The sequence below is a fragment of the Manduca sexta genome, chromosome 3 (genome assembly GCF_014839805.1).
Source record: "Manduca sexta isolate Smith_Timp_Sample1 chromosome 3, JHU_Msex_v1.0, whole genome shotgun sequence".
Lineage (NCBI taxonomy): Eukaryota > Metazoa > Arthropoda > Insecta > Lepidoptera > Sphingidae > Manduca > Manduca sexta.
The window spans coordinates 9464894-9479977 of NC_051117.1; the positions used below are offsets into that span (position 1 = coordinate 9464894).

At 36.8% G+C, this 15084-nt stretch overlaps 1 protein-coding gene and 1 long non-coding RNA gene across 2 annotated transcripts; one reads left to right on the forward strand and one right to left on the reverse strand.

The window, feature by feature from the left end:
* Positions 1-4255: 4255 nt before the first annotated feature.
* On the reverse strand, positions 4256-7302 carry LOC115448631. The gene is made up of 2 exons (XR_003939115.1): positions 7192-7302; positions 4256-4448 (listed from the first exon to the last, which is right to left on the reverse strand). It is a non-coding gene; the product is annotated as an uncharacterized LOC115448631 (long non-coding RNA).
* A 2231-nt stretch (positions 7303-9533) lies between these two features.
* On the forward strand, positions 9534-14267 carry LOC115448632 (trypsin 3A1). Its single transcript, XM_030176120.2, has 6 exons — positions 9534-9723; positions 10332-10483; positions 10820-10947; positions 11669-11924; positions 12998-13147; positions 14090-14267. Exons 1-6 carry the CDS (start codon positions 9660-9662, stop codon positions 14240-14242), a joined length of 903 nt encoding a protein of 300 aa, XP_030031980.1. The 5' UTR covers positions 9534-9659; the 3' UTR covers positions 14243-14267.
* Positions 14268-15084: the final 817 nt, after the last annotated feature.

Genomic DNA, 15084 nt, shown 5'->3' on the forward strand with positions numbered 1-15084 from the left:
ATCGCTGTCTGCAAAGCGTGTGCTTCCAGACCCTCCCATTTTAAAAGTGTTGACCAAGAGGGATATTGCGTTACTCGAACGTCGCTAGAACAAAACCAGCAGGTAACTTACAGCGTGTGAAATTAATTTACTAAGAATTTGTTAACGTTTTGCTAAATATTTGTAAGTCGAGTTTGGGATCATGCAGGCGTGGGTGTATGGTAGCTAGTTGGTATCCAAGAAATAATTTATGGGAAATACAAATGCCTCATATTAAACTTTGTATTTGCTGAAAATATGTAATTATGTTATGTTTAGAGTATCTATATTTAAGTTTTTGTATGTAGTAGTTATGTACAGTTTTAAATAAATAGTAAAAATAGCTAAAGAAGTCATTAATTAATGGTAAACAATTTTTTTTAAATATTCCGTTTCAAAACAAAAGAAATCACGATCTTATTATTAACATAAAACTCCAATTTTCCTAGTACACACCCTAAAACTCTTAGTAAAACAGCATCAAAATAAATAGTAACAACACCTCTCATTTTACGTGGTAGGTTAAAAAACAATCACACAAATACACCTGATATAAACGCAACATCTGTCGCAATAAAATCAAGCTGAAAGTGAAACTACGAAGGGGATGACAAAAAAAACGTATTTTTCACGAATTCCCGGCAAACGCTGTACAAACAACCCTTGCAAGTTGCCAGACCCCTCGTTAGAGAGCCAGATGTACCAGTATAGAGTAACACTTGGGCAGAACGCAGACGGGACGAGAAGGAATTAGTGCCTACACTTCAAATGTCGCGGAGAAGACTAACCCCCTTATTAATAGGCGTTTTTTAACGTAGGACGGAGCATTGCTGTGATAACAAGTCTGTTTCTCAGCTTTGGTGTTCTGTCAGCTTGCTGTTTATTCAGCTTTGTTTATCTGACAGCCAATTAGATTCAAGTTGTATCTCAATATTAGCCAATCACAACGGCCCTATATCTACGCACTGCAAAGGCTGCCATGCCGTCAGCACTGAGAAACAGACTACTTATCACAGCAATGCTGCGTCCTTAGATAAAAAACGTCTATGGGTAAGACCTTTCCGAGACCCAACGGCCCTTACTAATTTTTTTATTTAATAGTGTTAGTTACAAATTAAAATGATGTGTGCTTTAGGAGGAGATGCACGGAGTCAACAATTTTAGCAGCAATTTTATTGTAATTAATGACATAAAAAAATGGAATCAACTCAAATATGATGTTTAGTTTTTTACATATCTATACTATTATATAAAGCTGAAGAGTTTGTTTGTTTGTTTGTTTGTTTGAACGCGCTAATCTCAGGCACTACCGGTCCAAACTGAAAAAATCTTTTTATGTTGAATAGCCTTTTGTTTGTGGAGTGCTATAGGCTATATATCATCACGCTATAACTAATAAGAGCGGAGCAGTAATGAAACATGTTGCAAAAAAGGGGACAATTTATTCGTTTTGAGAGCTTCCGTTGCGTGCGCTGCATAAACGGTTAAAGTTATGCAACAATGATGTATGACGGGATTGTATCTCTTAAAAAGTTCTAAAAAATATATTATAAAACAAAGTCCCCCGCTGCATCTGTCTGCCTGAACGTGTTAAACTCGAAAACTACCCAACGTATTAAGATGAAATTTGGTATGGAGACAGTTTGAGACCCTGGGAAGAACATAGGCTCCCGGGAAACTACTACTTTTGTAACGGAAAACTTTAGCCTGAAAAACTTTATAACGCGGGCAAAGCCGCGGGCAAAAGCTAGTGTTTAATAAATTTCGAATAGATAGCATCTAAAAATACGTTTAACCCGCCGTTTTCCCTAATTGGCAGATTTAGGCCGTAATTAATATTCTGAGACTACAAATGGTTCGTTTTGATACATGTTATTAATACATTTATCTTGAAGTATTTTTATAAATAACATTACTTGACTTAATGTACAGCATAGTTGTAAGTACTAATGATAAGTAGTCTTATTGAGAGTACTTGGGGTCGAATGTTACAACTTAAAGCCTTAAGCACAAAACTTGGAGTCGATTGGTACTTATAGCGCTATTGTAACTTATAAGTACTTGGTCTAAACATTATGTCAGATTTGTGATTCCGACACTCTCATTTAAATGGAAGGTTTATGCTATTTTTCTGTTGAAGTATGCGCAGAAACCCCTAAACTAGTTTGGATGTACTTTGTCACACAGAAAGATCATGTCCTGGATCAACACGTAGGCTACAATTTTCGCCAGGAATGTCCGCTAAGGGATTTTAATTCTGAAATTTACTAGCTGTAGGTCTTTCATATGTGAGAGTCCGCCTGGATAGGTAACACCGCAATGTCTATTTTTGCCGCCAAGCAACCCTGTGTAGTCACTGATGTATTCCGGTTTGAAGAACGTAGCAAGTGTAACTGTTGGTCATAATAAGACTTAACACCTCATGTCTCAGGACGGCGACCGGAGTGGAATACCAAACAAGGCCTTGTAATACAAGGTGTTGGTTGGTGTTTCTACTATTTTTGGGCGGTCGTATCACTTACCATCAGGCGAACGGCAAGCTCGTCTCGTCATTCAAAGGAATAAAAAAAAGAAAAAAGCTCTTTCAAGCAAGTGGAGTCACGTCATCTAGTGTGAAATTAAATAATTTATAGGTATTTACTTTATGCCTTTCTTTTTTATAATCTATGCCCAAATATGTTGGAACAGTAAGTAAAATTATATTGGAGCGTATTTTTGTGTAAATATTTTGAAGAATCCTCTGTTTGAGTTATAAATTTGGAGCCGGCGGTCCTCCGACGTCCTTTGTTGTGTTTTGAGACGTCAATTTAAACCAAATTGTTTACGTTTGGCGTAAAGAGATTATATTAATTTGTTGGTATGTGCTTGCGAGGTATTTGGACAAAGGTTTGCGAGATATCGATTGAAGTCGAGAACAAGGAATGCCTATTGGGAATATTCTGTTGATTCGGCCATCAGTTCGTACTAGCAGCTTGCTAGTGATTGTCGTATGTTTCTGGGGTGGATTTGAATTTAATAGCGGTTTTCTTTAGCTGTTTTAACTATGTTAAATTAATATGTTAAATTACATTACTATAATTTTATTTATGATAAGATATATGATAAGATAATTTTTCTCTATATCCTAGATAATCATATATAGGATATAGAGAAAAATGATTTTAAAATATTAAGTATTATCAATTTGCCCATTCCAAATTTTAAAATCATTCCTAATAGTAATAATATTGTTAATAATAATCCTCACAATTTCCGGAATTAACTAAGTAAACATCTACTCCAACCACGCTAAATAAGTACTTATATCGTCAACGTACATGCACGTAATATAATTATGGTTTGAGGTTGCCGCGTCTCATTTAGCGCATATCTCGCGCTAATCCTAAGATCGATACAAATCCTAGATAATTCGCAAACGCGGGAGCAATTAGTTTAAACACACAATGTAATATCTGTCCGTTTGTTTAGCTACGTAATGACTTATTATGCGGTATTGGTTGCGGGAGTATACTAAGTGTACAGTATGGTGATTGCAAAAATATCTACACTATTAGAATTTTTGCTGGTGGTAGGATATATTTTATATCCGCCCGGATAACAGTACAGTATACAAGGTGTTAAAGCCCGCCATAGTAGCCCACGTAAGTGTGTCGCGTTCCGGGATCAGCCTGTGTATATCCAGTTTTAAGCATAATTGTGTCGACTGTCGAGAGATAATCATCACTCGTCAGTCGACATTCTATTGGACCCCACTCCACTTACCATCAATCAAAAGGAAAAAAAATCAATTTGCAATTTTCCTTATCAGTCAAAATCAAAATCCAGCCGTATAAAAATGGAGTTAGGATGAGAAAGACCTTAGACATAACGTTTCAAAAATAGTAGCAGGAAGCTATCACTTCTATTGAGTCTACTCTGAAGCAGTAGCACTACTCAGGACGAGCCGAGCAAAGGCCAATTAAGTAATCACTTTTCGCTAGGTAGATTGCTATGATCAAAAACTGACATCTGTGAATCCACTACGATATCAATAATATTATATTCAAATTATAGGGATAGATATTACACTATATATACCATGAAGGGAAGTTAAAAGGTGCGTAAAATGTAATGTTTCCGATTATAACGAGGTGATGCCGTGATGAAAAAAACGATGATATTCATTCATGTTGTAGACAGAAAATCTATAGAGTAGCTCTTCTAATTTATCACGTACAATATAAAGCAAACAGAGGTGTTTAAATTGATGACTTCTTTATTTCACACCTCGGATCCATAGCTTTCGCAAAACACACGTGTACGTGGCAAAGGCATATGTAACAATGGTTAATTCGTCCCGTTTACAACCTCTCCTTTCGCGACGGTTTACAAACAGCCTGCAGGTTTTCACACGTACATGGAGCACATATTGCCCAACTTGGCAATCGCATCTACGAACAATCATTAGACGAGTTATTACTAACGCAATGAGTCTGAATTACTCCAATACTACACACTAATCATTCTGCACTATAAAATGCTTACAAACACACGCACGCACACATCTACCAATCCCCCCAATGGTTCCCTCAACACTGAGCATCGTGACGCACACATACATTATGCTATAATGATACAGCGTTATATTTAAGTGCTCACACACGCACACTACTGAATAGTTTAGTCACGGTGGTTGCGCGTCTTGATTGGGTCCCATCTCCAGTCTCCAGACTCGACGTCACCACACGTCTTACTTTGTTATTATCAGCACATCAGGTTCGTTGGCTGGAGTGGCTTCGATATAATATTGAAAGGGTTTAGTGCATTGGCTTGATGTAAGCAAATTTCTTGAAGCGGTATTTTATAGCGAAATTCGTTAAGCTATGTTACAGGGCTCTGGTGGTTTTGAACTGAGCTCGTCATCTTGAAACATGATGAATTAAGCCATTTTCTTCCATCTACCCCGTTCCCAATGCAATTTAAGGTCGAAACCAGTCCTGTGGACGGCAGCCTCTTATAGGCGGCAGATTTCAGAGGACGCTTAATCGATTTAATTAATCATTCGTATATTTAACTTTAGTGCCTTCCTCAATACAAACAAATGGAAAATTATATTTTAGAAACCTACATATATACATAAATAAAGTGGCCTACATTCATAATAAATATAAATCCAGCACTAGTCGACACTCTTTTTCTATGTATGTTGCAGAAAGGCTGGCCTTATTTTTATTGTCTATCATCAGGTTCAAATTTCTTGTAATAACTTTAGTCAAAATATCCTTCACATTAAAATATGAGTGCTTAAACAAAGCTTAAAATAAAAATAGGATTGTATCTACCAAAACTAATCAGTTAATTGCTTCCTACATTTCATCTACGTTAGACGCCGAGTCTATAATTTGCAAGCCTCTGAAGGCATCTCAAGGCGGTAAGTAATACCGGCAATTAGAGCCTTTGATCTGCCCGGCTAGCGTGTGATTGGCTGCAGTGGCTCTCCCAGTGCCTATTGAGATGGACTCACACGTAAGATTGGGATGCTGGCTGACTTGTTGGTATTAGTATAATGGGGGACTTGGGCTTTGAAATTGGGAAGAGATAGCTGGTCTATTTCTTAGAGTTTTTAATTACTCAAGTTGTTTGGTACGTTACCTTCTTAAGGCTTCGTTTTTATCATCTGTGTTATAAAAACGTTAGTCTTATACACACATGTTACCAGACCCCCCCCCCCTCCCGCTTGGGACATGCAATAATGTTAGCTCAACTAAAAATTTATTGGTGAAATTGCTAGCTAAGGCAGTTGAATAAATTGAAAAATGTACAAAAACAATGTTTAATTTTATTTAGACACCGACTCCAAAGATGATATCCAGTATATGGGTATTGTAAATATATTATTTGGTTTTTGAACGCGGTTTGATTTTTAAAAAGTTTTTTAATCTCATTCACCAATTACAGTGCAGACACTTTATCATACGAAAAATTCAAACATAAGTGATTATTATTATATATAGGATCCTCGATATAAATTATGGACTTTCTTGTTTTTTCTCACCACATGTTAAACAAAAGTAAAATGAAACGCTATTAAAAGAAATAGTATAGAAATTCTCATTCACAGTAAACGTTTCTGTGCACCCCGCAGCTACCAGCGAAACGTGAAGCTGCGTAATGGAGTTTACGAAACAATTTCGGTCCGTTATCAGTGAATTTCGCGTAATTTGTTATAATCGTATTATCAAACTCGAATCTACAACAATCGAGGGGGCAGCGCGCGTTTCCATTGACCCTGACGTATATATCAGCCCTTACCTTGCATAATTTTATTCCACTGCAAACAAAACTGGGCCCTTATTCTATATGATAGTGTAAACGGGTAACGCGGCCGTGTCATGTTATCTTCGTGAAATGTACGTGAAATTGTATTCTGTAAGCCAATTTCTATAGTCCTAAACATGATGCGTTGTGTTACGTGCTTGTTACGCACTGTTAAAATAACGTGCGTGATAGAAAATAAGGCCCCTGCTCGGTATGGCGGTAGGCTCGCTCCTTATCACGTCATGGGACGGAACACTTGGCAAAAAGTGGGTGCTCTGGTTGCATCTCTACCTACTACTATGGAGATAAAGGCGTGATCTGTGTTTGTATTGTTATTGGAAACTTTTACAGAAATCCGACACGTACGATTCTCACAAAACTATTTTAATGAAATATGTTATATGTCTTTTTTATTAGGTATTTACCACCTAATGATAAATGAAAACCATAATTCCAACATAATTAGACTAATTAGTGTTCCCTAAGACACGCCTTGCTTCACTGCTCGGTGTCATAAAATGCGTGCCACTGCTGATCCTGGCTTACAGGAGTTGTAGTGATGTAGTCAGAGCAGGATACTGATAGTATCTTAATTTTAACATAATTATTGTGCAGAAAATATATAATATGCTCACGCTTTTTTCCAGGATTTATACAATGCATTCTGAGTTCGCCGAACAAATACATCTACTCCATTATGTAAGGTAAGCAAACGTCAATTTGCAATACATAAATATTGCCCAAATTCAATCTTTCGGGGCAATAAATTATTTTTTTAGAAACGAAAATCTCACACATCCCTTACGGAAAATAGAATCCAGAATCTGGTACAATTAATTAAAATTCCCGTAACACAATGGACTCGAACATCATTACCATATTATAGTTTTTCGTGGTTCCGCCGCCCATGGAGTGCTCACTTTACTGCCGCGTGCTTGTGAGCGGTTATCTGCCGGTACTGAGATATCTTCAGCACCCCCCCCCCTACTCGCCTCGCACTCCGCATAGCCCCCATCCGCCCTTCAGTTTATGCGACGGACCGATTTACTACCACTTCATAATTTTACACAGTTGCGGTGCAGTGTGGATAAAAGGTGTTCTTTTTTTTGTTTAAATATATTTTCACAAGATATCGTAGTTGTTTTTGCTGAGGCGGTGTTATAGGAGGCGGGAGGGGGGGTACACTATTTGATACGTGGGTCGACCACCGGATAAAAGGTTGCTTTTTAATTTTAGAAAACACTTATGATATGAGAAGTTAAGTTTGGTGGCAGTTACAAAGTAGGTAATGGCCTGACCAGGAAAATAAAAAACCTGCTATGAGGGTGCTATTTTTACTTTGTCGTTTTAAAGGTAACATTGTCAGTGCAAGAAATAAGTTCATTATTTTACCGCAAATCAGTCTAAACTTGTTACATGGCTTTAAGTAGGTATTGATTCTACTATAGAGTTTCCGCTAAGTGTAAACTTGTTTAAATAATATGTCAATCAATAATTACTTAATTATCATAGATGTTTTATAAGTCAATAGACTCTAAAATTGATAATATAATTCCACTCATCAGTGCGAGTTGCTATGGAAGGTTTTACGAAAGTTAATAATGGTCACTATCTTTCTACGTAATCATCATCTTAATAACGGGATACATATTAAAACAAATTCAATAAAGATAGCTACTATATTATACTCCAAAACATACCTAAGTTTAGGGACTATTTCGTCGTCACAGCTGCTGTAACTCCTGTAAACCAGAATTAACTGTGGCAATGGTGAAGCTCGGTATGTCTGTTACTAATAAGTCCTTACTCCAATAAAATTATTAAATCAATAAGATAGGGAAAAGTTGGAAATATTCATACCTGAGTTACTGTCGACACTAGACTGTGGCATAATGCTGGATGAGAAAAAGGGAAATTGATTCTTGACTTATTAGGTATTTGGTGTGGGAGGCCTGCCCCAGATTGATGGAGTGCTCCCCATGCGTACTGCTTGCAATTTTTCACAAACACTAAATTGTGTATTGATAAAACATGAAAAAATGAGCGCTCTGGTGTTGAAGTTATGATGTATAATGGAAATGGAATTTGCATTCAGTGAACACAATATAGAATTACGATAATGCGTAGATAACTTGCTGGTGGTAGGTCTCTCATATGTGAGAGTCCGCTTGGGTAGGTACCACCGCTATTTCTACCGCCAAGCAGCAGTGTGTAGACACTATTGTGTTACCGTTTGAAGAACATTGTAGCCAGTGTAACTACTGGACATAATAAGACTGAAAATCTCATGTCTCAGGATGGCGAGGGCAGTGGAATACCAAACAATTATATGTAATTCAATGTGTTGGATGGTGTTTCTACTGTTTTTGGGCGGTCGTATGGCTTACCGTCAGTCAAACGGTAAGCTCGTCTCATCATTCAAAGCAATAAAAATATATATATTTTTACTTATATCGGATACTATATTTACACATTTTTTCATAGATAATCCTTTAAAAAGCTCTTAATATAAAAATACAAGTCTTGTCTCAACGAAAGACCCTTATGCTTATTTCCTCACCGTTCGCATATTTTCTTTCCAATGCTACTGCTACTTGCCAATGCTTATTCTTCTTTACAACTAATTAATTCCTTTTATATTATTTCCATATTCTATTAAATGTGTGATTGTGATGGATTCTAAGAGAATTTCATTTCTTTATACTGCGCGGAGGTTTTGTTTGTTTTTTTTTTACATTTTTTTTTAATATTACTACCAATTTTCTTAAATATAAATAAGTTAGTGCCCGTTTTTTGATCGCGCATGGTATTTATAAATAGCGTCATTTAGCTTGTGCTTGTATGGAAAATGACTCAGGAATAGCAATAGTAACAGGCTACATCTCTGCCTATCCCTAATTTCTAATGATAAGATATGATCGCAAAAACTTGATCACTTTAGTACTTTTAGTGAGAAACAAATTTAGATTAATTATGTCGGTTATATCATTACCACTATTCGCTCTCTCGCTAGATGGATTTAAAATGAAATAATTAACTATAATTGTATAGAAGTCATATTTCTTTATTGACGTATTTTTGTATGTTAACCTGTAATAAACACCTTTTATAAATAAATTTTATTTCTTTTATTTTCAATGACACGTGCACCTTAATTTATGAGTAACTCCGTCACAACGCAAATCAAAGCAAGATAACAGGCAGGTCATTAATATAGCCTCATTTTAAGAGCCGGTCACGGTGTCGAGTAGCGTGACGCTGCGTTCGACACGCGGCGTGACGCCCGCCGCGCCGTGCCCGCAGCGCTATCACGCCGTGCAGAACGGATCGTGCTGGTTGTTGTGATGCGTGCCCTTTGTTGTTTTTTTGTCTTTATTTTTGTTTTCGATTTTATATTTTGTGAGAATGGTGAGTCCTTATTTTGTTACAATATAATAGTCGGTTGCTGTAATGAAATAGGTAAATTGATTAGTTTTCGATACTGTTTTGCTGGATTTGTGCTTTAAAATATTTTATTTTTAATGCATGGCCGGCAAATGGAATCGCGAGACACCTGATGGTAAAGTATCACTGCTATTCACAATACCCGCGTTTCACAATACCTTTAAAGAAGTGGATGACGTTAAAGAAACAGAAAATAACGATAATAAGGAATATTCATCCTTCAGCAGTTCAAACTCCTACGTGGGGAGAGACTGACAGTTGCATTAGCAATATACTGTTACGTTGTGCAACTGTCAATTACATAATGTAATATGTCTCGGTAAAAAATTGTATGCGTTTGCGCGACGCCTTAAATTCTTCTCACATCTTTTACTCCCTATCATAATAGTCTTTCCAATATTTTGTCTCTTATTTATAAATTAATACTATTTTGTCAGATGATAAGATTTCAAACGGAAAAAATATCAACAATATTAAATTAATATTTATTATGACAGCAGAACAAAAAGGAAAAAATATTCTTATTTCCAAATGGAAAGACCATTTTCATATCAAGTATTACAATTCCTCAGAGATATACAAAGGCATCCTGACTCCAGAATGTGTGACCAAGTACTACAGGCTGTTCGTGACGCGACGGATACCTCCTCGCAACTACCAGTACTTCCACGAGGCGATGTCGCCGCTAGAGTACAGGCAGGCGGATAACCTAACAGATACTGAGGTTGGTACTGTTTATATTGAAAAATGGAGAAATACTTGAGGTACTACAGTTATATATTTGATTTGATTAGTGACAGTTTTGATTTGGTAGTCAAATAACTGTAATAATACATATAAACATTTGCAAATGTTCATATTATAGCGGAATGAATGATCATTCACGTGGGAAAAATTATAGAGAACTTCAAGAAAGGACGTCTCTCTTTGGTCAACTTTATGATCTGACGGCTGGCTACTTATTATCATGTTTAATCACTTCGTGATGATAAAAATGTGGGAATACTATTAGATTCTACTACTATAATGTAACAGATTGATGTATTTCCAATTCCTGCAGCTGCAGTTTCGTATAGTGGGCGGGCGCCAGGTGCACATCAGGGACGTGCCGTACCAGGTGCTGTACGGACTGTACTGCGGCGGGACCCTGATCGCGCCCGACTGGGTCCTCACCGCCGCGCATTGTAAGTGAGTACATTTATGATAACATAGAAATTATGTGTTTCTTGAGAGATGAGCTGGTGGTTCGTCTTGTAGTGAGTACTACGATTGCGTGTAATCCTGTTGGAGCACCACCCAGACCTTTAAATTTTTTTGCACTGTATTTGATTCATCTCCGATAATCATTCTATTTTTATATAATAGGGCTCACCTAAAGATTTTTAGACGAATCCGTCGTAAGTGGTCTTCAACCAGCGTGTTCCAGCACCTGGATATTTGTAGAAGAGGTTTATGTTCAGCATTGGTACAGTCATGTGTATGATCATGATTATTATACATATAATATTTATTTATTATCAAGCTATGCGGCGATAGCCTAGTTGGTTGTGGAACGGACTGCCGAGACGAATGTCCGCGTTTTCAAATCTCAAGGACACACCTTTCACTTTTCTAAAAAAATATGTGGGTATTCTTTATGAATTATCGCTTGCTTTAATGGTGAAGGAAAACATCGTGAGGAAACCTGCATACCTGAGAAATTCTCTATAGGAATTTTGAGGGTGTGTGAAGTCTACCAATCCGCACTAGGCCAGCATGGTGGAATAAGGCCTAATCTCTCTCAGTAGTAGAGGAGGCCCGTGCCTAACAGTGGTACAATATATAATACAGGGCTGATATTATTATTATTATTAAGCTGTGATAAAGAAAATATCTTCACCCAAACATTCACCAAAAATTTTTTCTTTAGAGAAAAAGACCAATTCATCCTCGCCGGATCCACTCATCGTAGCCTCGCCAAGCCGTACGCCATCTGCGCCCACTTCACCCACCCCCGCTGGAACAGCACCAAGCAGCACTACCACGACTTCGACTACCAGCTCCTGTTGCTCGAGAAGGCGGTACCAGTTACTATCAACAGTAGACCGATTGCGATAGGCGTGATTGAGAGCATACAGCCGGGGGCGATCGTTTCTGTTAGCGGATGGGGATATACAAGATATAAGGTTTGTAGTGTTCATATTATGAATATGGAATTTTTCGAGTTCGATTCTTAGAATTACTATTTAGAAGCGGTTGTATGTTAAACCGATTGTTTCCTACCATATTGACTTGTTTCAATAAGTCGTGATTCGAAATTTATCTAGTGAAAGAGGCCATCATAATTCTGGTGACCATCAAGATTTACAACGTACGTTATATGTATCTGGACTGTAATCATCAGGTCTAATTCAGTAACTGCTTTGCCAGAATTGTAAAATAGTGGTATGAAAATATCACTTTTCGGAATTAGGAAATGTTAGTACAAACACTAACATAAAACAATAATATTATTAATTATACCTGAAATCCAAACACATGAATAATATTAAACTCGTCATTTTTGATAAAACTTGATAAAATGTATGAAAAATTGAAATTTCATTTCCGCGATTCGTTTCCAAGCATTTAGTCATAAAACGGTATTGATGAAGACTATTAAATTTTAAAGAAGTGTTTGAAACTCAATGGGACGAATTCATGATTTTACGAGCGAAAACAATCGTAGCAGATATTTAAAACTGAGTAAACGTTATGAACTTGAAGTTATTACTTTTTCATTGTAATTCGATCAAGAAACTCTAGAGATCAATGTAAATCCAGTGCGGTTCGTCTTTACCTTGTACCTCTTAAACCAATTGTTTTCAACAAGACCGGGAAGAATTAGAATTATATACTGTTTTAGGGCCTTAAGAGTTCCTTGTTCATAACCTAATCACGTTATTACAGAGAAATCTTCGAAAATAATAAAAAGACTAAGATACTTATCGCTCAATTTTCGCCGTGAGTATTCTGTTTTATGATGTGGTAGGGTCCAGCCTATCATATCGGACACAAATTCTAGTCTCAGGCCTAAACTGGGCAGAAAATCCAATATAACTTATTCCGGCCTAGAATTTGAACCCAAGACCCATAGCAGTTGTCGTAACTAACACGAATACAACTACGCCTTTGAATCAGTCTGTTGCATCTCTGCTTCTTGGAGAACCAGTTGTGAGAGTAGTATATCCAATGTATTAACCATTATTTACTCTATTAGGAGAGAATGATGCAAGACGTTGTACGGAGAGTGTACCTACCAATCATGGCGCGGGAGGTCTGCCAGGCTCTTCCTCTACCTAACTACAACGAAATCACACCAAGGATGTTCTGTGCTGGCCTCCCGAATGGCACCAAGGATTCTTGTCAGGTTACCTTTACTTTTAAGGATTTTTATATGGTTCTTATCAATTTAGGTAGAAGAGCTTCTATGGAGGCAGAAGTTTGCAGAATTCATAAGATTTATATTCAATGGAAAATTGAGGTAAAAAAGCAGCTTGGAGGCTGCGTTAGAACCGCAATAAGATTACCGAATAATCTATTTCCCCTTGGTAGTTAGCGGTACATTTACAATTCCTTTGGTATTGTAGAAGTTCATAAGCTATCGTGATAACCATCAGATTTTATTTGATAAGTCTATATTTATATTTTAAAAAAGTAATTAACAATTATGAGTCGACCTCCTTCTGCACAGTAGCCTGCTGCAACGTGAGGTCAAGTTATGTCAGATATACCGAATCAATTTCAATTAAAATTATCGGAATAATTTAAATTCTGCGCTCTTCAAGTCAGGCCATGGTAAATTAAAAATAACTCTCACACAAATTAATTTTATAAAATTAAATTATGAAAAAACTGGCTTGCTTGCTGGTAAAATATATATATACGCAACGCCATCCAGAACTTTGAATTACATCTTTTACGTATTACTGAATTGATTTCACCAAGAACTAGGTCAAATAGACAACTATTTTAATGTTACCAATCCTCCTCATCATCATCGTTATCAGCCGCAGGAGGTCCACTGCTGAACATGGGCCTCCCCCAAAGATTTCCAGATCGACTTATTGGAAGCGGCCCGCATCCAACGATCTCCTGTAACTTTTATCAGGTCGTCTGTCGGTCCACCTCGAGGATGGACGTTCGACGCTGCGCTTGCCAATTCGTGGCCTCCACTCCAGAACCTTCTTGCCCCAACCATTTAACCAATCCTATGATCTGAGGCTAAATATAACTAAATCTAGAAATGTATATTGCGATAGAAGTGAACTAATCAGTCAGATCTATTATAGTAAAATAAATTATCCCCTAGGGTGATTCGGGAGGGCCAGCAGTGGTGAACGGGAAGCTGGTGGGATTGGTATCGTTTGGCGTGGGATGCGCCGCCAAAGATCAGCCGGGAGTATACAGCAACATCCCTATGATGAGGGATTGGATCCGGTCGGTCACCGGCTTACCGCTTTGATCAAATAAATTACTCCTTTTTATAATTTTTTTATTTATTTGAGTTGTTTTGTACATTTTTTTGATTTTTATCAGAATGTCTTATATTTTTTTGTCTTAAACACCCTTTTCCTCCCTAACAGATTTTTTTAAACCACAAATATAGAAAAAAATATTTCCGAATTTGTTAGCTTTTATCTTTTATCGATAGCTGCTACAAAAAAATGCTTTATTCATCACGTAGGCGAACATAGTTGCACTTATGATAAGTCAAGATACATGAGAATAATTAATTATTACTTAAATAAAGTAGCTTATATAAACCAAATATAATTTATATTGAACATAAAATATGCCTTTACTGATATATCTCAAAAACCTTTTAAGAAATATTCTTTAATTAATAAATTTCATAAATATAAAATTCGCCTCTTCATAAATCAACTCTCTAGCTCCAATATCTCTTAATATTAATACGTGTATAAAAAAATAACAGTGAATACAAAATTCCAAATGGCTAAGCCAACATGTCCGATTCATATTTATGAAATCAAATAGGCGACGCAAACTCGTTCAAACAACTAGAAGTTGATTTTTCTTATTACAACACAAACCGCTCACATATTCAGGCCTTCGCGCGTCCTTGCGAGCCGCGAAAGGATAGTTTTTGGGTACATACGGGCGGAAATCACAGGCGGGCACGCTGCGTTTATTATTTATAATATTATACTCTTATCAGTTCAATCTTATTAAATATGAAGATGTCTTGTTGTTTGTGAGAACTGAGTGACACTGAATGCTTTTGAACATACAGAATAACCACGTGGCAAATTATATTTACATATTTCTTAACCTAAATTCTAC